The sequence below is a fragment of the Scyliorhinus canicula genome, chromosome 10, assembly GCF_902713615.1.
Source record: "Scyliorhinus canicula chromosome 10, sScyCan1.1, whole genome shotgun sequence".
In the NCBI taxonomy this organism is placed as follows: domain Eukaryota; kingdom Metazoa; phylum Chordata; class Chondrichthyes; order Carcharhiniformes; family Scyliorhinidae; genus Scyliorhinus; species Scyliorhinus canicula.
The window spans coordinates 168,529,518-168,554,630 of NC_052155.1; the positions used below are offsets into that span (position 1 = coordinate 168,529,518).

The 25,113-nt window shown below is 46.3% G+C and overlaps 1 protein-coding gene and 1 long non-coding RNA gene across 3 annotated transcripts in view; one reads left to right on the forward strand and one right to left on the reverse strand.

Annotated features, from left to right (window-relative positions):
* LOC119972756 (coiled-coil domain-containing protein 102A-like) overlaps positions 1-25,113 on the reverse strand; it is a 568,320-nt gene that overhangs the window by 288,752 nt on the left and 254,455 nt on the right. For both annotated transcript variants that reach the window (XM_038810080.1, XM_038810081.1), the window contains exon 6: positions 2,831-3,040. In XM_038810080.1, coding sequence (XP_038666008.1) covers positions 2,831-3,040 — 210 coding nt within the window. The remainder of the gene's footprint in view (positions 1-2,830; positions 3,041-25,113) is intronic.
* Positions 1-25,113, forward strand: part of LOC119972757 — a 90,170-nt gene that overhangs the window by 28,045 nt on the left and 37,012 nt on the right. The window lies entirely within an intron of this gene.

Genomic DNA, 25,113 nt, shown 5'->3' on the forward strand with positions numbered 1-25,113 from the left:
TAGGTAATTTCCTACGCAGTTACTATCGATCAGCTCCTGCTTTTGCCATGCCCGAGAAAAAGGTCATGACCTAAGCAGCATTTAACCGGCGCCATTTTCTGTGCCGCTGTCACCAAAAACACGCAGGGTGGAATTTTCCAAGACTTTTACAAGAGAGGTGGGGGATGGGGAGGGGAGGAGGGGGGGAGGGGGTGGCTGCCAGAATATTGCATCATGTTTTACAGAGGGAGCCCTCAACAAACCTCTCAATGGGGGTCGAGCAGAGGTGGGAAACAATCTACCCACGATCGGGCAGCAAAGTCACCAACCCCACCTGGGTAGGCTGTGGCCAGGATAGTCAGCGCCAGGTCACTCGATAATAGGACAGGGCAACTGTGCCGGAAGGTGGACAGTAACCTTCTTCATGCAGCCAAGGTAAGTCGGCCTCCTTGTGTCTCCCTCACCACCCCTCACATCTCCACAGTGATCTCACTGCTACCCAGCTCGTGGGGTCTCAGCACTTGTTCTGTGTCTCCCCCCCCTCCCCCCCATAATCCCCCCAGTAGCTCTGGTGCCCCTCACGTGCCCACTCCTACTCGCCTCCCTCACATTCCAGACTTTATTCCCATCTGATGCAGTACGACTCCCGCCTACACTCTTCCCAACTGTCTCATTGAAGCCTGCTCGTGACAATAAGCAATTTTGATTTCATTTCGTTAAACTGACCCTGACCCTGAGACTGCAGCTTCCCCAGCCAGAGGAAAGGACATCGGTATCCACCATGTCATTCCCCTTCACAATCTTGTACGTTTCAATGGGATCGCCTCTCATTCTTCTGAACTCCAGAGAGCATCGGTTTCATTTTATTTTTACTTAATTTTGTCGCAACAAAGGACAACCCTCTCATCCCAGGTACCAGTTTGGTAAACTTTCACTGTCCTGTTTCCAAGGTAACTATATACAGCTGCAGGGAAATAGCTAAAAACCAAGTTTTTTAAGTATTGTCACTGCAGTTGAAACACCAGCTTGTAGCGTTTTGAGTCAAGGTCAAATTATAGGTATGCAGATTGGCGGTGAAAACTTACACCAGCCTCCCTGCAAAGGGTGTACTGCCAGTATGTTAGACATCAATGTGAGTGATGGTAAAGACCTACTCGGAAGTCACAATTCAAAACTTGTAAACCAATAGGCGGCAAAGAGGTATAAGGTTACTGGCGTACGTGTTGCTCTCTTTCTTCGCATTTGTTCTTTTGCCAGTTGTTTTTTTCCTTATGCCCTGCTGGACTTTTGCTTCTTTTGTTTTGTATTCTTGTAGTTTTTGAAGTGTACTAATTAGATTTCTGCAATAAAACGCAATCTTGCACTGCCACCCGGCACTCATCTCTTATTTTAAAAATCCTTCACCAGCCTTAGATGCAGAAACCAAAACTGTGCACAGTGCTCCAGTTGTGGTCTCACAAAAGTCCCATGCAATTGTAGCAAGGCTTCCTTGGTCTTGTACTTTAGTGCCCTGGCAATAAAATCGCCACGCCATTGGCTTGCCAAGTTGTTTGCTGTACCTATCTGAAAACGGTGCTCTTTCAGAGGGCTGGTGTAGACCTGATGGGCCGATTGACCTCCTTCTGCAATGTAGGGATTCTATGATTTCAATGATTCATTGCAGCCCTTGTCTTGGGTATTAATGTTTTGCGTGGCACCATATCAAATGCCTATTGGAAATGCAAGCATGTCACATCAGCTGTCTTCCTTTTGTCTAACTTGCGAGTTACTTCCTTAAAAAACTCGAAGGCCGGAATTTCATGGTCCCAACGAGGTGGGGGCAGGGCCATAACATGCAGCGAGCGTGACAAAAGTCCACTGACATTGGCAGGAACATAAAGTCCCCCCTGTGTAAAACTCCACCCTAATAGACTTGTCAGGCATGATAGTCGTGGAGATAGTCAATGACTGCCGAACACAATGCATAAACTAAAAGCGAATGGGCAGCATGGTGGCGTAGTGGTTAGCACAGCTGCCTCACGGCGCCTAGGTCCAAGGTTCAATTCTGGCTCTGGGTCACTGTCCGTGTGAAGTTTGCACATTCTCCCCGTGTTTGCGTGAGTTTCTCCCCCACAACCCAAAGATGTGCAGGGTAGGTGGATTGGCCACTCTAAATTGCCCCTTAATTGAAAAAATTAATTGGGTACTCGTAAAAAAAATTAAAAATAAATTTTTTTTAAAAATAAAATAAAAGCAAACACTTTGGCTGTCATACGTGCATAAGAAGTTTGACACTCCTTGGCTGGAGATACCTTCCAATTTTACGAGAAATATGTAACCGAATGGATGCTCTCCCTGCATTAGATGTTGGGAACAAAAGTAATGCAGTAGAAAACTTAAGTCAGCTATTAACTTCTCCCTGGTGCGAACTGCACACGATGATCTGATAATGCACTTTCACAAAGTATTGCAACTGGGTCTCGGAGAAATAACTTTGCTGTCAAATTGTTCAGCAGGTGGTGCAATATGTTTCCAGCAGATGTACAGGTTGCTATAAACATAGATATTACTTAGGCAGACATACTGATTTTGTTCCATTGTCTGATATGCAGTTACTTGCTCAACAGGATCTTACCCACCAGAAACACTTGAAATGTTGTTGAACTGGACAGTAGTTTTTCAGCTGAAGGTGCAGTATTGATATTATAAGCCCGACCTTATTGTATCTCATATGTAACCAGTTCATAAACCATGATGATTTCCAGGCTTGCTCGTTGAATAGATTTTCTCCCCTTCATTTGTTCAACCGCATATTACAAATTCTGCCACTTTAATGCAGTCAGCGCAAGTTTACAGTCCAGGCGAACCTTACCTTATTTTTCTCAAAGAGCTCACACTGCATTGCCTTGAAATCTGAGTCGATGACGTTTGTGCTGTGTTGACTCCTCTTTGCCAGCAGTTTCTCCAGCTCTTCAATCTGGGATTTTAACTTTTTATTGTCCCTCTCCAGCCCAAGTTTCTCTGTTTCTAACCGTTCTCGTTTCCCCCATTCAGCAGTGTTTTCCGCCTGAAGTCTCTCCAACTGCAACCAAGAAGAATCCAGCAGTTAGTCACTGAGCAGATCATGAAGAAATCAAAGTTTACAACAGATATGGATCTTATTCCTCACTTATAATAAGTTGGCCTTTGCTCGCTTTTTTTTGCCGGGGTTTTCCCCTCCCCCACCTCGCTTGAAGACACAAACCGTTTCTGAGGTCATGTTCACCGAGTGTCAGTAGCTCTGGTGTCTTACCCAGTGTTAACTTTTCATGTGTGACTCAGGACAGCTAAGGTTAGCAGGTTACTAACCATGGAGGTCATTGCCAAGCTTCTATCCGGACCTTATTCCACATTGTGACAGACCAAAGCAGGCCATATGGTCAATTAGACACTAAAACCAGCATCTTACAAGTCAGGTTTATTCAACGAAGGAAGGGTGTCTTTAAGTGTAGCGACTAACAAAGCAGTACCAGGGATTACGTTCCAGTATACATCTTGGCAGTCTCAACTACTTCCTCTCCAAACTTTTATCAAGCTGCCTTTGAACACACTGGAGGGGGTGCCATTCCTGATTGACCTTAACAAACTTTAATGCTTTCTTAAAGATATACTACCTTTCCTGGGAAATGGATTTCTTAAAGGGAGGGGGCCATGGGGGCCTTTGTATGGGATACAGTCTGAATTGGGGGAAAGCACCCATTCTGCCCTGGCCCACAAGCAGACTCCCTGAGCGTATCTTTGCCTCCTTTCAGCTGTCAACTTTCCCAAGGTCCAGGAAATCTTGCCGGTCACAGTTAAAACAGCAAAGGTGGTTAAATCTGAGGGGCCTAACCTCAGTAAAATATTTAAATTGGCAACCTGCCTCTTGGGAGTTGATTGGTTGCCTGTCCCCTGACCTGTTCCTAGTGAACACAGAAGTCATGGGTTGGGACTGGGTTTGACATTTTTTACGATTTAACATCAGAACCAGCCACAATAATCCATAAATTTTGGGGAGTTAAAATACATTCCTACATCTCTGCAAGAACATTATTGACACAGATTAAGTAACCTTTAGAATTTTTCCATCCAATTTAGAGTACAGAAACAGGCCATTCAGCCCAACTGATCCATGCTGGTGATCATGCTCCACATCAGCCTCCGCTTGCCCAGATTTTAGCAAAACTATTTGCAACTGGTGAGAGCAAATAAGGCAGTATACATGTCGAGGAACAGAGGGGCCTTGGAGTGCCTGTTCACAGATCACTGAAGGTAGCAGGACAGGCAGATAAACTGGTTAGGAAGGCATACTTAGGATATAAGAACTCGGGGTAATGCTAGAACTGTGAAAAAAAACTAAGTGGACCCCTGTTAGGGTAGTGCTTACAATTCTGGTCACCTCATTATGGGAAAGCACCAGCGAAGGTGCACAGGAGGTTTATGAGGATATCATCATGGATATCATAGAATTTACAGTGCAGAAGAAGGCCATTCGGCCCATTGAGTCTGCACTGGCCCTTGGAAAGAGCACCCGATCCAAGCCCACACCTCCACCCTATCCCCGTAACCCAGTAACCCCACCCACCCAACCCAACTCTTTTGGAAACTAAGGGCTATTTAGCATGGCCAATCCATCTAACCCGCACATATTTGGACTGTGGGAGGAAACCGAAGCACCCGGAGGAAACCCTCGCAGACACGGAGAGAACGTGCAGACTCTGCACTGACAGTGACCCAAGCCGGGAATCGCACCTGGGACCCTGGAGCTGTGAAGCAATTGTGCTATCCACAATGCTACCATGCTGCCAGGATGTTGCCAGGAATAGAGAATTTTAGCAGTTAGGGAAGATTGGAGAGGCTGGGATTGTTTTCCCTGGAGTGGAGGAGGCTGCAGGAAAATTTAATTGAGATGTACAAAATTGAGTGGCTTGGGCAGAGTGGATAGGATCGATTTCCCATATTTCCTTTAGCAGAGAGGCTAATAACCAGGGACCATAGGTTTAAAGTAATTGGTAGAAGGATTAGAACCACAGCAGCAACTAATATACTGCTTTTAATGTCCCGAGGTGCTTCCCAGAATCACCGTAAGAAAAATATGATGCCGACAGAAACACAAGGAGATATTAGGTCAGATGATGAATGCCTTTGTCAGAGCGGGTAAAGAAGGAAAGCAAGGTAGAGGGGTGGAGCGATCTAAGGAGCAGATCCCAGAGCTTAGGGTCAAGGTAACTGAAGGCCTGGCAACCAATGGTGGAGCAATTGAAATCAGGAATGTTCAAGAGGCCAGAATTAGAAGAGCACAGATATCTCAGAGGGGTGTGAGGCTGAAAAATATTGCAGGAGTGGGGGGGGGGGGGGGGGGGGGGGGGTGGAGAGAGAGATGGAGCGATTTGAAAACAAGGATGTGGATTTTAATATCAAGACGTTGCTTGCCCAGCTAGCCAACGTAGGCCAGTGAGCGCAGTGGTGATGGGGGGGGGGGGGGGGGGGGGTGGTATTTGGTGGGAGTTGAGACACAGGCTGTTTAGTTTCAGATAACATCAAGTTTACAGTGGGTTGAATGCTGGAGGCCAGCTGGGAGAGCATCGTAATAGTCAAATCTAGAGGTTAAAAAAAGGCATAAATGAGGGTTTCAGCAGTAGATAAGCTCAAATATGGGTGAACTTGAGCAACAGTATGGCGATGGAAATAGGCAGCCCCAGTGGTGGCACAAATATGGGGTTGGAAGCTCACCTTGGGTCAAATATCATCGCAATGTGGTGACCAGACTGGTTTGGTCTCAAGACAGTTGGCAGGAATAGGACTAGCAAATTGGGGCAGCAGGGTAGCATGGTGGTTAGCATAAATGCTTCACAGCTCCAGGGTCCCAGGTTCAATTCCCGGCTGGGTCACTGTCTGTGTGGAGTCTGCACGTCCTCCCCCTGTGTGCGTGGGTTTCCTCCGGGTGCTCCGGTTTCCTCCCACAGTCCAAAGATGTGCGGGTTAGGTGGATTGGCCATGCTAAATTGCCCGTAGTGTCCTAATAAAAGTAAGGTTAAGGGGGGGTTGTTGGGTTACGGGTATAGGGTGGATACGTGGGTTTGAGTAGGGTGATCATGGCTCGGCACAACATTGAGGGCCGAAGGGCCTGTTCTGTGCTGTACTGTTCTATGTTCTATGTTCTAACTGGAATTTGGAGCGGGCACCAAAACGAACGGCTTCGGTTTTCCCAATGCACTGAGCGGAGGAAATATCTGCTCAAGCAGCGCTGGATGTCAGATGAGTCTGATTATTAGCAACAATGGCGGAGTCAAGAGACATCCTGGAGAAATAAAACTGGGCTGTACTTTCAAATGATTATCATCAAGGGGTAATAGGAGGAGACCCAGGATGGAGTCCTGGGGGCCACCAGATTTATTGTCGGGGAACAGGAAAAAAAGCCATTGCGAGTGATACTCTGGCTAGGATTGGATAGATAAGGATGGAACAAGGTGAGGGTAGCACCACCCAGCTGGACAGAAGGATGGTGTGATCAACTACGTCAAAGCTACAGACTGGTCGAGAAGGGTGAGGAGGGATAGCTAACCTTTGTTGCTGTCACATAGGCTGCCATTTGTGACTTGGATACTGTGGAAATGTCAGAATCCCAACTGGAGGAATTAAATAATCACATTCCGGGAAAGATGAGTGAAGACGTGGACGGTGACACCTTTCAGGACTTTGGAGGGGGAGGTTGGAGGTGTGCAATTGTTACCAAGACGGTGGGATCAAGGGTTAGTTTTCTGAGGAGAGGGTGATGACAGCGGATTTAAAAAGGAGCAGGAGAACACACAAAGAGAGAGAATTGTGAACAATATTGTTTGACATGGGAACCAGGAGGGAAATTTGTACTTTTAAAATTCATTCTCTCACAGGATGTTGGTGTTGCTGGCTATGCCAGCATTTATTGCCCAACCCTAATTGCCCGTGTGAAGGCAGTGGTGAGCTGCATTCGTGAACTGCTGCAGTCCATGTGGTGTAGGTACACCCATGGTGCTGTTAGCGAAGGAGTTCCAGGATTTTGACCCAGTAACAGTGAAGGAACAATGATATTTTTCCAAGTCAGAATGGTGTATGGCTTGGATGGGAACTTCCAGGTGGTGGTGTTCACGTAAATCTGCTGCCCTTGTCCTTCTGGGTGGTAGAAGTCATGGGTTTGAAAGGTGCTGTCAAAGGAGCCTGCAGTGCATCTTGTAGATGGTACACATAGCTGCTACTGTGAATCGCTGGTGGAGGGAGTGAATGTTGAAGATGGTAGATGGGCTGCTTTGCCCTGGATGGTATCGAGCTTCATGAGTGTTGTTGAAGTCACATTCATCCAGGCAAGTTGGGAGTATTCCACCACACTCCAGACTTGTATCTTGCAGATGGTAGACATGCCTTGAGAAGACAGGAGACGAGTTACTCTGCACAGAAGCCTGAATCTGTGAACTGCTCTCTTGGTCACAGTATGTATATGGCTAGTTCAGCTCAGCTTCTGGTCAATGGTAAACCCCAGGATGTTGATTGTGGGGGATTCAGCAATGGTAATGCCATTGCATGTCAAGGGGCAATGGTTAGATCCTCTCTTGTAGGAGTTGGTCATTGCCTGGCATTTGTGTGGTACAAATGGTCCTTGCCACTTGTCAGCCCAAGCCTTGATGTTGTGCAGATCTTGGTGCATATGGACATGGGCTGCTTTAGCATTTGAGGAGTCACAAGTTGTGTTGGACGTTGTGCAATCATCAGTGAGCATCCCCACTCTGAACTTATGGTGGAGAAAAAGGTCACTGATGAAGCAGCTGAAGATGGTTGGGCCGAAGACACTATCCTGAGGAACTCCTGCAGTGATGTCCTGTGACTGGGATGATTGACCTCCAAAAATTACAACCATCTTCCTTTGTGCTAGGTATGACTCTGGCCAGCGGGGAGTTTCCCCCCGATTCCCATTGACTCCAGTTTTGCTAGGGCTCCTTGATGTCACACTCGATCACATGCTGCCTTGATGTCAAGGGCAGTCACTCTCACCTCTTCCCTTGTGTTCAGTTCTTCCAATGATCAGATAGCCTAAATCCTGGTGACAAAGAAGTCTACAATCTCCTCACACGTCTTGTTCGAGGTGAGGTTGGTGGAGACAGGGGAAAGGTGGAGAGGGTTTTTATGAAGACGGGAAAAAGAAGCCGAGAGTTATCTTTGCATTCCAGAATAATCCTGGAGTGGTGAGCGGTATTAGCAGATGAGAGCACGTCCCAATAGTGCTTTATATGATCCTATGAGATGACATGGACTTAAGGGAGCCGAGAAGAGGTCTATATCAGGAGGAATGTTCGGGGTGAGGGAAAATATTGGTTTTATTGGGGATGAGGACATCAAAGGCAGCTTTGAGGGTGCAGTTGAGTAAATCAGTAGCTGCAGAAATGTTGCGATGAACAGAGGCCCGCAGACTCGAGATGGTTGGGATTTTGCAAGTGTAATTGTAAGTGAATTGGGGTACAATTGTTCAAAGGACGAGTGCAGAGGAAGGAGGGTCAGGTTGTGGAAGGGGGATGCGGCTAAATAGTGAAACAAGGAAGTGATCATCGATAGCCTTGTCCATGGTTGATACAATGGGACCAGAAAGGCCACATGAGATGGCACGGTCAAAGGGGTGGTCGAGAATATGTGTAGGGGAGCTCACATAGAGAGAGAGACCGAGGGAGAGTAAGAGGGTGGATAAGAGGCCAGTGCGAGGATATAGAGGAGATGAAGGGTAATCATTTCGACCAGAAGGTGGTGAGTGTCGTGACCTCTCCCATACATTAAAAAAAACTGTTGGACAAGTACTTAAGATGCCATAACCTAGAGCTGGAAAGTGGGATTCAACATTTCCTCAACCAGCAGGGACGTGATGGGCCAAATGTCTCCATCTGTTTCTATGACTTTACCTTCTTCTCCTTTATCCCTTGCACACTTACTGAGCTTCCCCTTTAAGAATATTTTCACCCTGATCAATGCTACAGTAAAAATATAATGATGGGTACAGCACACCAACCAAACTATAACTATGCAAAATGATTCAAAACATGTCGATCGCACTCAGTGATATAACTGAAACACAGCATATCATATATATTTGTTAGATGAATCTGCTGGAGCATGTTTATACCTATTGACTTTGAAGCAAGGCTACACTGCAACCAATTCTTCTTTTTAATGTAAAAGTTTGTATGATATTTTCTTAATAATTAATTCAAAATACACTTGACAAAAAACAAATAAGCAATAACTCAGTTTAATGAAATATCAGTTCATCACTGGCTTTTGTACCAGAAATTGTGGTTGTCATTCTCTTCCACAGGATGATTTCATTGCAAATAGACTTGAGTCCAAATTCATCACCATAATTCAACAACATCACAAATAATTACTTTTTTCGAAAATGATTTGTTTATTCCATTGGTTTGACAGTGCTGGAATGGAGAAATAAATGCATACAGATTGCCCAATAGCAGAGTGATTGTGTTGTTAGTCGAGTAATACAGAGGATCAGACAACTGAACCCTTAGCGTCACCACTGATGTTCTTGACATGGGGGCCTGTTTCGCTCAGTTGGCTGGACTGCTCGTTTGTGACACAGAACGAGGTCAAGAGAAGGGGTATGATTCCCGTATTGGCTTAGGTTATTCCTGAAGGCCCCACTTTCTCATCCTTGCCCCTCGCCTGTGGTGATCCTTAGGTTAAATCACCACCAGCCAGCTCTCCCCCTCAAAGGGGAAAGCAGCTGATTGGCATCTGGGACTATTGTTATGGGCCAAGGTTTAAGAGGACCCCAAAGTGTAACATGGAGTTCACCTGACCCACAACCTTTTAATAGTTTGTGGTATGGGGAGCACACGGCCCACTCTACAGGTGTGGTACAGCAGAAATGGAAAAGTATTTTTTAAAGCAAAACAATGTTTATTCGATGAACTCAAGTTCACCTTTTTAAAACATACAGTGAACATCTTAGCAACCATTAATTCAAATACAACCCCCAAAGCCTACAACACTAAGTAAACCTTCAAGCTTTCCTTTTTAACATCCATACGACTTAAAAACAAAACCTTTATCAGAAGCACATCAGGTTAAAGTCACTACTGAAAACAAATGCCTGTTGAAACTCTGCTGTCCACTGAAATTTGTGATGTTTCTTCAGCAAGTCTATCAGTAGAGCAATCACGCTACAAAACCTTTGCACAAACGTTCGATCAAATCCACTCATGCCAAGAAATCGCATTATTTCCCTTCATCTCAAGGGTATCGGAAACTCCTCGAGGAAAGTGACTTGGGCTTTTCCAAATTCACTTTTGGCTAGGTTTATCACCAAACTCCTGAAGTCGATCAAATAACTCCATCAGATATTTTAAATGTTCTTTCCATGTCTGGCTGAGAATTACCAGATCGACAATGTATACCGCACAATTGGGTTTCATGCCAAATGCATAACTTTCAATTGATATATACCATCGGGAGTCACAAAAGCTGAAGTCTCCTTCGCCCTTTTAGACAATGGTACCTGCCCGTAACCTTTAAGTAAATCCAGTTTAGAAATAATACCTGATTGTCCCACATTCTCAATGCAATCCTCCAAACGTGGGATAGGATAAGAGTCCATTCTTGTAACTGCATTAACCTTTCTATAGTCCACACACAACCATTAGGTACCGTCTGGTTTAGGTACCATCACTATGGGTGAGCTCCATTGGCTGCAACCCACTTCAATTATGCCATTTTTAAGTCGACTCTCAATCTCTTTGTTAACCTGTGCCAATTTTAAAGGGTTAAGTCTGTATGGATGTTGTTTGATCCGGACAGCCTTTCCCACATCTACATCGTGTATAGCCATTTTAGTACTTCCCAATTTATCTCCACAAACTTGCCCACATGATATCAATAACTCTTTCAGGTCAGTTTGTTTTTCCTCTGGAAGGTAACTCAACAATTTATCCCAATTTTTAAGAACATCCTCGTTTTCCAATTTAATTTGAGGTATGGCAAATTCACACACATCTGGATTTGGTTCGTCACTTTGAGTTAGAATCATTAAAACTTCCTTTTTCTCTCCTTCTCTTTCAAAGTACCTTTAAGCATATTCACATGACACACTCGGTGAATCTTCCTTCTATCTGGTGTTTTTACCACATAATTCACCTCACTTAATTTCATTTCAATCTGATAAGGTCCATAAAACCTTGCTTTTAAAGGTTCACCTACCACTGGTATCAACACTAAAACTTTAACTCCACTGGCAAAACTACGAACTTTGGATTTCTTGTCCACTACCCGTTTCATCACATTTTGTACAACCTTTAAATGTTGTCCAGCCAATTCACCTGCTCCATTTAATCGTTCCCTAAAATTTGACATGTAATCCAATAATGTAATTTCCGATTTCTCACTCACCAATTTTTCCTTAATCAGTTTAAGTGGTCTTCTTACCTCATGACCAAAAATTAGTTCAAAAGGACTGAAGTTGGTTGACTCATTCGGTGCATCCCGAATTGCAAACAGTGCGAATGGAATTCCTTTATCCCATTCCTCTGGATAATCTTTTTTAATCTGAGGTACACTCTCGTTATTATCTCCCATGAGATCACCTTTCCCTTTATCACTTGATTATTTCTCATGTCCCCAGTTTCTATCCCTCACAGGCCGAAACTGATGTCGGAAACCAAGCTTTGATTTATGAACTAATTCATAATCATCTGCCATTTCTGCTGCTAATCTCGCAGTTTTAACCCTCTGTTCTTCCACATGAGTTCTCACTGCATCAGGAATTGAATTTTTAAACTCCTCCAAAAATATAATTTCCCTGAGAGCTTCATAGGTTTGGTCTATTTTCAAAGCCCTTATCCACCTATCAAAATTACTCTGTTTGAGCCTTTCAAGTTTGACCAAATTCTTTCCTTAAATTTCTAAACTTTTGTCTGTAGGCTTCAGGCACTAGTTCATATGCACCTAAAATTGATTTTTTTCATCTCCTCATACGTGTCAGATGACCTTGAAAATTCTTATCAAGGTCACTTCACTAGCCCTACCTACCAGCTTTGTTTGAATCAGTAATACCCACATGTCCTGTGGCCATTTCATTTGTTTCGCTACCTTCTCAAATGAAATGAAAAAGGCTTCTACCACCTTTTCGTCAAACCTTGGCAATGCTTAGACATATTTAAATAGATCACACCCAAGCCTTCGGCTTTGATGTTCTTTCTTGCTATCCTCATCACTGTCATCCAACTGTATGTTTCCCTTTACATTTGCCAATTTTAACAGACTCATGTTTCATGGCCATTTTCTGAAGTTCAAACTCTCTCTCTTTATCTTTTTCCCTGATCTGTATCTCCCTTTCTATTTCTTTTTGTTCTGCTGGGGCTATTCTTTCTTTTCTGCTTTCTTCTCTCTCCTTTTCTTTTTCCCCCCCTCTCTTTTTCCTGTCTACCTCTTTCTCTTTATTTTTCCACTCTCTCTCTTTTGTATTCAAGCTGCTTTAATTCTTTCTCATGTTCCATTTGTTTAATTTGTAACTGAATTTTTTCTATTTCCAATGAGTTAAACCATATCTCAGGCAACTTTAAGTGCTTAGCCACCACCATAATTACCTCATCTTTTCGCATTTTGTCGGGTAATGTTAACTGCAATGTTTTTGCCAAATCTAACAGTCTGCTTTTAGTCACTGTCCGTAAGGTACTGTGCGTGACTGTCTCCAATCCGAAAAACTTCAGAGCCTCTGAAAGAGCCATTGTCCACAACATACTCCTCACTTAAACTAAAATACCACACCTGAAAAGCACCCAGAATATGCTCACCCCTCACTGTCTTTAAGTTCACTAAGCCAATCCAATAGACTTTTATCCCCCTCGAGCCCCCAATTTGTTAAGAGCCAGGGTTTAGAGAACCAAAAGTGTATCATGGAGTTCACCTGACCCACAACTTTTAATAGATTGTGGGAGCACACGGCCCACTCTACAGGGGTGGTACAGCAGAAATGGAAAAGTATTTTTTAAAGCAAAACAATGTTTATTCTATGAACTCAAGTTAACCTTTTTAAAACATACAGTGAACATCTTAGCAACCATTAATTCAAATACAATCCCCAAAGACTACAACACTAAGTAAATTTTAAGGTTTCCTTTTTCACATCCATACAACTTAAAAACAAAACCTTTATCAGCAGCATATCGGGTTAAAGTCACTACTGAAAACATCTATAATTCTGAATTCACCAAATGATCAAGAGATAGGTTTTGATTTTTGATGGCAGAGAGAACAGCAGTCCACCTGCTTGCTCTGGCTTCAGCTTCAACACTGAAAACTAAACTAAAACACACCCTGCAGCCTGCTCAAAAACGGAAGTAAAAAGCCGACAGACAGCCCAGCTCCACCCACACTCTGACATCAGCAGCTTAGGGCAGCAGGGTAGCTCAAGTGGATAGCACTGTGGCTTCACAGCGCCAGGTTCGATTCCCTGCTGGGTCACTGTCTGTGCGGAGTTTGCACGTTCTCCCCGTGTCTGCGTGGGTTTTCTCCGGGTGCTCTGGTTTCCTCCCACAGTCCAAAGGCGTGCAGGTTAGAGGGATTGGCCATGATAAATTGCCCTTAGTGACCAAAAAAGGTCAGAAGTGGTTATTGGGTTATGGAGATAGGGTGGAAGTGAGGGCTTAATGTGGGTCGGTGCAAGTGAGGGCTTAATGTGGGTCGGTGCAGACTCGATGGGCCGAATGGCCTCCTTCTGCACTGCATGTTCTATGTAATCACTGCAGTAGTAAACACCCATTTCTTAAAGGTGCCCTCACACAGATATTTATATCCTCACCCATTAATAAACACTCATTTCTTAAAGGTACTCTCACATGACACTATGCAGACTTTACTTACTTTACTTGCCACCAGTAAACCTATTACTCTCTCTCATCCTGCCTGTTCCTTCTTGTACAGCTCTCGTCTCCACTTCTTTAAGCCCAAGGGATGCAGACTTACTCTCCTCCGCAAAAGCTGTTCAATATTCCGGGATCATCCTGGGTGCAGGGATAACCCCTGGACTCTTTATTGCAAACCATGGGGCTGGATTCTCCGCCCCACCACGCTACATTTCTGTTTCAGCACGCCGGCGGGATGCTACGTTACGCCGGCTGGGTCAATGGGGTTTCCCATTGTGGGGCAGCACCATGCCATTGGGAACCCCCAAGCTGCTGGCAAAACGGAGCATCCCGCCCCACATTCTTAAACTCTTCTCCCTTGTCCCCTTCACACTCACATCCTTGCAAGGAACTCATGGACGTCTTTGACACTAAGATTCAGTCGATCAGATCAGCTGGCTCTGGCATGTCCCTCCATTTCTCTAACCCACCTGACCAAATTTCCTTTAATGCTTCCCCTGCCCGAGCCCTGAACACGCATCTTCTCTTTTTCTTTGATCCCATTCCTGCTAATCTGCCGATCAACCAACCTCTCCTCCTGACCTTGTGTGAGACAATATTTTTAATTGTTCTTCTCACATTAGTGTAGTCCCTCTCACCTGTTAATCTGCCGCCATCCCTCCTCTCCTGCTAACACCATCCCTGCAATCCACTGTCCAATCTCTAACCTCCCTTCCACTCCAAACTCCGTGAACATGTAATCGCCTCCCAAATTCAAACTCAAGTTGCCCGGAACTCCGGGCGGGATTCTCTCAGCCCGGGGCCGGGCCGGAGAATCCCCGCGATTGGCATGAATCGCGCCACGCAGAGCGGAGAATCGGCGCCATTGGCGCTGGTGTGGGGGGCGCGCCGCCGGTCGGGGTCTGCTCTACGCGACTGGCCCGCCGATTCTTGGCCCGGGATGGGCCGAGCGGCCATCGTAAAAATGGCAAGTCCCGCCAGTGCCGTCCACACCTGCTCTCAGCCGGCGGGAACTCGGCGTGGAAGGGTTGGGGGGGCGGGTGGCCAGTGGGGCGGCGAGGGGGGTCTGACCCCGGGGGGGGGGGCGCGGGGGGCCTCCAATATGGCCTGGCCTGCGATCGGGGCCCACCAATCGGCGGGCCGGCCTCTCTGGCTGGAGGCCTCCTTTCTTCCACGCCAGCCCCTGTAGTCCTGCGCCATGTTGCATTGGGGCCAGCGCGTTGAAGGAAGCCACTGCGCATGCGTGGATCCCGCAGCACCCAGTTCGCGCCGGGATCAGCAGCTGGAGCGGCGTGAACCGCTCCGGTGCCGTGCTGGCCCCCCCGCAGGGGCCAGAATTGCTGATCCTGAGGCCGTGTTGACGCCGTCGAGAAACACGATGGCGTTTCCGACGGCGTCACTGCTTAGCCTCTGGATCACAGAATCCCGCCCTCCATGTCTGAATTCCTCCAATCAGATTTCGAATCGCCTCAGTATTGAAAATTCGTATCAAGGTCATGAATGGCATTCCGTGTGACTGTAGCACTCGATGGACAGAAAGACTCGATGGGCAGAAGGGCCTCTCCTGCGCTGTACTTTTCTGATTCTGCTGTTCTCCAAACATGCCCTCCTCGTCCTGCCGGCAGCTTTGACACAGTTGACCGCACCGCCCTCCAACACGTATCCAGTATCATCCAGCTGGGTGGAATTGCTATCACCGGATTCCATTTTTATCTATCTAACCGTAGCCAGAGACTCACTTGCAATGGCTTCCCTTCCTGCTCTAAGACCACTACCTGTGGACCACTAGACTTCGAGATGGCGCACATGTTTGGCGAGCCTCATCACAAAAATTGGAGAACCAAGGACCTCTGTTTGTACCTGTCTGAAAAGATTTGTAACGTCCTCAGGAGTATTCATTTATAGTATCCCTTTCCAACTTCCTCCTTCAGAGGCTTTGATCATCACTGGGTAGCCGATACCTTCTGCAGCATTCATACCGCTCTCCACATCTACACTGCAGCCTTTCTCATACAGCTGGGTTGGAACGCTCACAATTAATTTCTGTGGTTCAGTTTCTGTCCATTCAACCGTCAGCCCACTGCCACTCCAGGGAAGAGTGGGAATTCCTGCAGTCTGTGCTACAATAGATGAGGCAATTTTATCACCCAGCGCCCACATAGCTACACTTGGAGGACCCATGAAAGCAATGCCATGTTTGTGAAGTAGTTCCGGTCGTGCCCAAAGACCTATCCATGACTCCCTCCTATTTATCATCGACATATTTGCTCCTCAACAACAAACTCCAAAGGGAAAGCATTGGTGTTCTCATGTTCTCTAACGACGCCCAGCTCCACCTCTCTCAGTTCCTTCATCGTTGCTAAATTATCAGGCTGCCTACTCAACACCCAGTACTGGATGAAAGGAAACTGCCCCCATTTTACTATTGGGAAGACTGAAGTCATTGTTTCCCGTCCTCGCTGCGAACGCCGTTCTCTAGCGTTCATAAACTCCACCCCTATCCCTAGCAGCAGGCTGAGGTTAAGCAAGTCTGTTTGCCACTTTGGTGCCACGGGAGGTCATACAAAATACAGAGGGCAGGATTCTCCGACCCCCGGGGCCGGCGTCAATCCCACCCCCGCCGTGTCCCGAATTCTCTGCCCCCACGATGGGCCTGACTGGCGGGATTGGCAGCGCGGGCGGGCTCCGGGGTTCTGGGGGGGGGGGGGGGCGCGGGGCGATCTGACCCTGGGGGGTGCCCCCACGGTGGCCTGGCCCGCGATCGGGGCCCACCCATCGGCGGGCAGGCCTGTGCCGTGGGGGCACTCTTTTTCTTCCGCCTCCGCCATGGCCTTCACCATGGCGAAGGCGGAAGAGAGCCCCTCCCCTGCGCATGCGCCGGAATGACATTAGCAGCCGCTGACGCTCCGGCGCATGCGCGGACTTACGCCGGCCGGCGAAGTCCTTTCGGCCCCGGGGCGCCTGCGTGGCGCCAAAGGCCATTCACGCCAGCCAGCGGAGTGGGAACCACCCCCGGCACAGGCCTAGCCCCTCAATGTGAGGAGATTTCCGCACCTTTGGGGGAGGCCCGACGCCGGAGTGGTTCACACCACCCCGGAGCAGTTGGCACCAGAAGACTGGCGCAAAAAACCGGCGCCCCCGGCAGCAGGGCTGGCTGAAAGGCTTTCTCCGGTCGGCGCATGCGCCGGCAGTGACGTCAGCGGCAGCTGGCCGCTGACGTCACTGCCGGCGCATGCGTGATGTGGGGTTCTCTTCCGCATGGCGGCCGCGGAGGAAAATAGTGCACCCAGGGCACTGGCCCGGAGTCTGAGCGGGGGGCCCCGATCGCGGGCCAGGCCACCGTGGGGGCTCCCCCTGGGGTTCGATAGCCCCCAGCCCCCTCCCCAGGACCCCGGGGCCCGATCGCGCCGCTGATCCCACCGTTCCAGAGGTGGTTCAAACCTCGGCGGCGGGAGTTCGGCCCATCCGGGCCGGAGAATCACCGCAGGGGCCTCTCCGATCGGAGTGGCGAGATTCCCGCCACCGCCACTTCCCGGGTGGCGGAGAATCTCTGCCACGGCAGGGGCGAGTTCGGCGGCCCCAGGCGATTCTCCGACCCTGCTGGGGGTCGGAGTATTTCGCCCCAGAACTGAAAACAGTTCGGGATTCTCCAATAATGGGGTTATGTCTCCACGAGAAAACGGGCGAGAATCACTCTGGACTTTTATCTAGAAAGTCCGGGGTGATTCTCTGTTTCTAAGGGGGCTTGCAAGGCCTTGGAGTGCTCCACACAGCTCCGGCTGCCAATACGGAACCCTGCATCTCTGGCCATGGGTCCGGACAACATGGCGGACCCACACTGCGAGCCAGCGTCGAAGAAGTAGGACATCCCCCAGATCGCGTGCACCCGCCCATTGTGGGCTTGTTGTCGTGGTGTCTCTCCCGGTGACAGATCCCCCTGCCCCTCACCAGGAGGCCCCGCAGCCATGACTCTGAGCTCCCAACGGGTGGAACCATACGTGAACCTCACCGGCGGAACTCGGCTGGTTGTCCACAGAGAAGCGCCGCGGGGGCCTGTTTCAACGGCCACCGACCGGCGGCGTGTCGACCTCGTGACTGGCAGTGATTCTCCGGTCGCTGGAGAATCACACAACGGTGACGCGGGTCCAACGCCCTATTCTCCATCCCTGAGCGTGAATGCGGTGAGGAGACTCGGGAATCCCGGCCAATACTTCAGCTAAGACTAGTATTTTACAAAGATTTAGAATAACATAATAGCTTTGGTATGCAGCTACCCTCGTTTAGCACTCCTAATGTGTTTCTAAAAAATTGCTGAATGAAAATCCAATCCCCATAAAAAAGCATATAAGAATGGATTTGATTCCTGACTTGTTTTCAGTTAAAAACTATTGTTGCCTTGAACCTAACTGGTGCAAAACCCTTCTTTCTACAGACTCATAAAAACTGTAATCTTAATGACATTGTGATCATTATTTCCCAAATGTTTTCCCTTGATGACATGCTCCACCTCATTCCCCAGAACTAGACACGGCACTGATCACAAAGGTTAACGCGTACGCGATTCAGGAGTTCAACATACTTACTGCTTTTTACATTGTTACTTTCCCAGTCAATAGTGGGATATTGAAAATATTCCATTGACACAACTCTATTGTTCCTGCATCTTTTTGGCAATTGAAAATCTGCTTCGCTATCCATATTTAACAATTTGGTGGTCACGAGTATATTTCCAGTGGGCAAGTCCTGTGGTGCAGTGGTAGCATTCCAACGTGTAGGCCAAAAGCTCCAAGTTCAAATCCCTCTCCTGGACTCAGCCCCCAACTCACTGCATCTGCCTTCTGAAAAAATGTTCTGAATGGTGGGATCTTCATTCTGGGGAGTGGTCTGGCGTGGAGTCAGGCCCATCACTTCTGGATTCAGATCCGAGACAGCCAGAGGGGATGCCAAGTGCCAAGGTACGCTGGTAAAAAGCACATCTCAGCTTTCTGGAACTTTTAGCCCATGTTCTTTTCTTTAACAGGCAGCTCTCTAATTCACACCATTAAAACCATTCTCCATGTCAATGTATGCTAATCATGCCCCCCCCCCCCCCCCACCCACTCCTTACAGCCCCTCCACTTACTTTGTACCAACCCATTCCCCAACCTAAGCCCCGGGCTCCTTAGAGCCCCTTAGAGCCCCTATACCAACTCATCACCCTTCATCCTTTGCCCTTACACCTCCCATGCAGAATCGGCCAGTATCTACAATGAACAGACTCAGGACCCATGCTGAGGTGAGATAAAGTTCTAAATATCGATTACAGACAACACTACATTAAAAAAAACTCATTGATAAAAGCCTAATTAATGTATTTCAATCCCAACTAGTAGCCAATCTCGTTAAAAACAAACAGTTGTACTCATAACCTCACATCAAATACAGCTAATAATTTAATAAACTCATCTACGCTGTCAATCAAATTGTGAATTTCAAGTCTCCCATATTATAATGACAGGTTGTGGAAAGCAGTCAAACACCAATTATGATATAATGATTCCACTCCGGGTTATGTCAACAACCAGCTATTGAAAATTATGAAACATATTCCCAGGCAGGCACGCTTTGTTTTTCAATTTCTAAAAGACTTTTTAAATAACCTGACAATTTGACAGTTCCACAGAACCTATCCGCCCTTCCAGAACATTTGTGTCTACTCTAAAAATTCATAACTCGCACACTGTGGGATATGGTCCTTGCTCCAATGAGAGAGAGAAATGTTTGGACTAAATACGGAGTTCAAATGGTCCTGCTGAGTTCACATTTCCGACATGTGGGAGTCAATTCCTGCTCTGGTTTCCTTCCCTCTCCCTCCTCCACCCCCCCCCCAGTGAAAATAGGACCTGCCAGAAATAGGGGCAGGACTTCCAGAGCTAGTACCCCCCCCCCCTGTCATTTTTAAAGATCCCTGGAGTAATCATGACCACGAAAATCCTGGCCGAGGTCTTTGAGCTCTCAAATATATAAGAACATAAGAACTAGGAGCAGGAGTAGGCCATCTGGTCCCTCGAGCCTGCTCCGCCATTCAATGAGATCATGGCTGATCTTTTGTGGATTCAGCTCCAGCTCCACTTTCCGGTTGCACTGTTTGCAGTTGCACTGTTTGCAGTTGAGGCAAAACTTAGAAATACATTGAGGAGACTAGGAGCAGACTTCAAGAAGACATAGAAAGTTTGGTGAAGTGATGTTATGTTTTAAGGGACTTTGCTTTTACTTCCCAGAGAGACAAGAAATAACCAGATTGCCACACAGGAGGTTACTTAACCAGTTGTCTGAGTTTATTACAGAGCTGTTCTTTGCTCACAGTCTAAGATGGAAAAGAGGAAATATCTCCTTCGTGCCTCTGATGATGTCGCCACATAATCATGTGACACCCTATACAGAAGGGCATTGGTTCCAATACATAACACCCTTCCCCCTTTACTCACATAGTGCAACAACTATTAACAATTTTAATCGTGGTGAACAGTGATTATTTAACCAAGCATTATTATTATAGAATTATATATATATATTTATAGTATGAGAATCTTTGCGGTGGACACCGGTTCTGCTTAGGCAGAATCCGACATTCAGGAGCCTTTATTTTCACACTCTCGGTAGTCTGTTCCACACTTGGCTCAGGCACATCTGATAAAGTTGGTTCTTCTTCAGTTTTTACAGATGCTGTTGGTTCAACTATTGTAGAATCTGAATTCGACTCAAGTCGTGATCATAGGTCCATGGATTTCCAAACCTTGAATATCAGACATCAGCCTTTTAGATACTGACTACACAAACTCTCTTTTTGAGGCGAGGATTTGATCGGTGTGTCTCCTCCAATCTCCCTTGTCATCGGTTTGCACCGTATAAGAAATAGTCTTTCTTGTTAAAACTCGTTATCCTTGATCAAAACTTATTGGTTTTGATGTCTGTTCATGACAACTAATTTTGGTTTGCTGTTGCTGCTCTGCAATGGTAGCAGTGTCAGGCATTAAGAGCAAATCAAACGTGGTTCGCAACTTCCTTTTTAAAAACAATATTACCGGCGAGTTTTGGGTTGTCGCATGGGCGATGAAAATATAGGATCTGAGAAAATTGTTTACACTCTTAGCAAACAATTCTTCGTTCTTTGAATCTTTTGTGACATTTTTCAATGACTTCACCACCCTCTCCGCCAATCTGTTTGTGGAAGGATGAAAAAGCGCAATTTTTATATGTTGTCTGCCATTGTTCGTAAGATAGTCTAAGAATTCCTTTGACGTGAACTGATTCCCGTTAGAGCTAATTGTTCCGGTTTGCCAAACGTGCAAATACTTTGTCCAATCGCTCGATTGTCTTTTCCACAGTCGTTGACTTCATCATCATTATTTTGGGCCATTTAGAATGTGCATGCACCAGGACAAGAAACACATGTCCTTTAATTGATCCCTCAAAATCGATATTTCCATGATTCTTTTCCATGATTGCTTTGGCCAAGCCCAAGAGTGAAGAGGTTGAAAAGGTGGAGTATTTCGTATCCGAGCACAAGACTGACATTGACCTACTCTTTCTTCAATCGGTGAGTCTACTCCCGGCCACCAGAAATAACTCCTTGCGAACGCTTTTGTTCATACAATTCCTGAATGTCCTTCATGGAGTTGATCCAGTGAACGACTCTGCAAGCATGGAGGAATGATGACTGGAAACCCCAATATAAGTACTCCATTTTGCACCATTAATTCAAGTTCCTTTATTCAGTATGGCTTGAATTCCGGATTCCTCCTGTTTATCCAGTGGTTTGCCTTTCAAAATGATGCCCATGACCTTCCCCATCACCGGATCCGACCCCGTGTGTCTTTGCACTTGAGATGCAGTAATAGATACACTATCCACCTGGGAAAAGTACACATAGTTGACATAGTTCTCCAGGGATTCAGCTTTGCCCACATTGGTAAATGTGATAGAGAATTGACATCCACACGATGCTCCAATCTTCCATATTGAATATCGTTAGTATACACTGATAAGATGAGCAAACATCTGTAAACGACTCTCAGCTAGAGAGTTTTTCAAATAGGTATTCCTTTAAATAGACCAAAAATCATCATCAAAGGTCTGTGGTAGTTGACAAGGTAAAATCTCTTCCATACAAGTCATGATTAAATTGTTTGACTCCAAATATTACACTTAAGGCATCTTTTTCCAACTGAGCGGAATTCTGCTCAGTGCTTGTCAGCCTTCCCGAAGCAAAAGCGATTGGCCTTTTGTCTCCATTTGCCATTTTATGAGAGGCAGCTGCACCTGCCCCATAGGGCGATGCATCACGAGCAAGTTGTAATTTTAACTTAGGGTTGAAATGAACTAAGGCTTCCCGTTTTTTCAGCACATTCTTGATTTCAGTCTATGCCTCTTTGCAGTCTTCTGTCCAAATCTGTTATTGGTTCACACATAATAATGTATGATGTGGTTTTAATGTGGTAGTGAGATTTGGAATATATTTCGCGTAGTAATTGATGAGTCCCCAAAAAGATTTCAGTCGCAATATATTCTGCGGCCTTGTTGCATCTAAAATGGCAATCAACTTATTAGGTTCCTTGTGCAGCCTGTCCTTATCAATTACATGGTCAAGATAGCTTATTAATGATTGAGAAAATCAGCATTTCTCTCTCCTGACATGAAGATTTTCAGCTGGTTTCTACATTCCTGAGACTAAGTGTTGACGCCAGGGAAGATTCGTGGCCTTCCATGACAGAAAAACTGGCATCGTACCTGGACCGATTCAGTGACTGTTAAGGGGCTAGCACCAGCGCCCCATGGAACACAATTGATTCCAATGGCAAACGATGCCGGATTCTCCGGATACACGATTAACACTCAGGAGGCTGACAAGCTGCAACCTCATACACACACTTCACTCCCCACACACACACAACCCCAGCCAACAAGATGGCACTGGTTACGCTGGAGAAAGCCCATCCCACTGATGGGTCAGCTGGAGCCAGACAACACCTAGTGGGGTGGCCTCAAGGGACACCTAGACGACCCATGGCCCTAAGTTCACAGTGGGCAGTCAGTGGCGTGCACAGCTGCATGGCTGCCTTGCAGGCTGTGGCAATGGTGTCCCATGCCCATCCACCAGGACCCCACAACCCACCTCTTGGCCACCCCTCGCTACTACCCCCGGCCCTGGCAGAAGCCAGTCGGCCAGCATCACAACTGTCAGCAAACTATGATGATGTAGACACTCTCTCTCCTTCTGCAGCCACGGTGCCTGCTTCACGATTTTTAAAGCACATGAAACTCGCCGTGAGGAATTCGGCCCATTGGAGGTGGAGAATTGCAGAGGCCATGGAGAATACCGGGTCAGACCCGATAATGGTATGCCAATGGCGTTTAATATACGTGCATTCTGGAATGCATTGACCCTGTTGTTTAGGCGATGGAGAATTGCGATTTGGTGTGAAATCGGCGCCCGCTGGGATTTCAGCGTCGGAACCGATTCTCTGGCCAATCGCATTTCCTGATTCTGCCATCGGCTGGCAGAGAATCCCGCCCGGGTCTTTCAAGATTAAATTGCGTTCAAATGACATTTCACACTATTGAGGCACTAAAGATTTGGTCCATGGACTTTTGGACTAGGGCCGGTGCTGATGTTATTCTGAATGGTACTCTTACCCGAACAGTCCTTTGTGTGTCACAATTGTTTGAAGAGGTTGCGACTCAGCTGCTACCTTCATTTGCATCTATGCTTGGAACAAATCTATCTCACTGAACCGTTGTCCATCTGATAATCCACTGGTCAACACACAACACTGGATTGATCATCATTTTAAAGCTGCCACAGATTCTTCGTGAGCCATTTGGCTTGATAACTGGAACAATTGGAGTCGCCCAATCGATCGTCGTCACACTCTCGATCACTCCATCTTTGATCAATTTTCAAGTTCCACTTCGACTTTTGGCTTGATAGCATGTGGTACAGTTCTTGCCGTTAAGCAGTTAAATGAGCTATCATATTTTACCTTAAGTCATGCCTCGACTACGGTCATTTCTCCTGAAAGTTTTTCAAATATCTTCTTGTACTTCTAAGAGTTTCTGTAATGTGTCCTTTCCTTCAACCAGTTGGTTCACTGTTTTCAATTTGGTTTGATTTTGATGAACCACACTCTTCCGAAAAGTGCATGAAAATATCCGTTTACAACATGTAATGGCTATTTTTCAGACTGGCCATTTATTTTGACTTGCGCCAAGATATGACGCTTAACTGTAACACCCCATCCTTGTATGTCCTCAAGATTTTATCAGACGGTTTTAATGCTATTTTATTGAGATTTTATTGATATACATAAATACAGAGATGTATATCATCTCTGAATATGATATACATATTCAGAGATGAGAGAGACAGTGGCTCCTACTTCCAATTTAACTTAGTTCCCATTTAGTGTCAGATAGATCCAAAATCTCTGTGTATCACCAAGTTTAGTTCTTTAATCTCCATAGACATCGTGTCTTCCTGGCAATTTTTCTTTTACTGTTATATTTTAAAGGGCTTTGCTTTTACTTCCCAAAGAGACAAAATATAACCAGATTGCCACACCTTAGATTACTTAATCAGTTGTTAGACTTTACTTACAGAGGTGTTGCTTACTCACAGTCTAAGATGGAAGAGAGGGAAAATCTCCCAAGTGCCTCTGATGATGTCACCACGTAATCATGTGACACACTGCACAGTGGGCATCGGTTACAATACGTAACAAGTGGAGAGACTGGGAAAATGTAATTGATGCAACTTTGGTAAGATAAATTAGGAGAGACAAATTAAAAGAAACAGTACAATTTTAATGAGTATGTAGGAACAAAAGGATCCAAGGATTATGCAAATTGTCAGACTAATTGGGTAGTTCTTTCAGAGAACTGGCACACACATGATGGGCTGAATGGCTTCCTTCAGTGCTGTGTCTCCCTATGATTCTAAAACCAGTCTCACTGCCTGAACAATGTTTCCTCACTTTAAAAGTGGTTAATATAATAATCTATAGTATTGTCATGCAATAACATTGCAATGAAGTTTCTGTAACAATCCCCAAGTCGCCACACTCAAGCGCCTGTTCGGGTACACACAGGGAGAATTCAGAATGTCCAATTCACTTAACAAGCACGTCTTTTGGGACTTGTGGGAGGAAACCGGAGCACCCGGAGGAAACCCACGCAGACACGGGGAGAACATGCAGACAGTGACCCA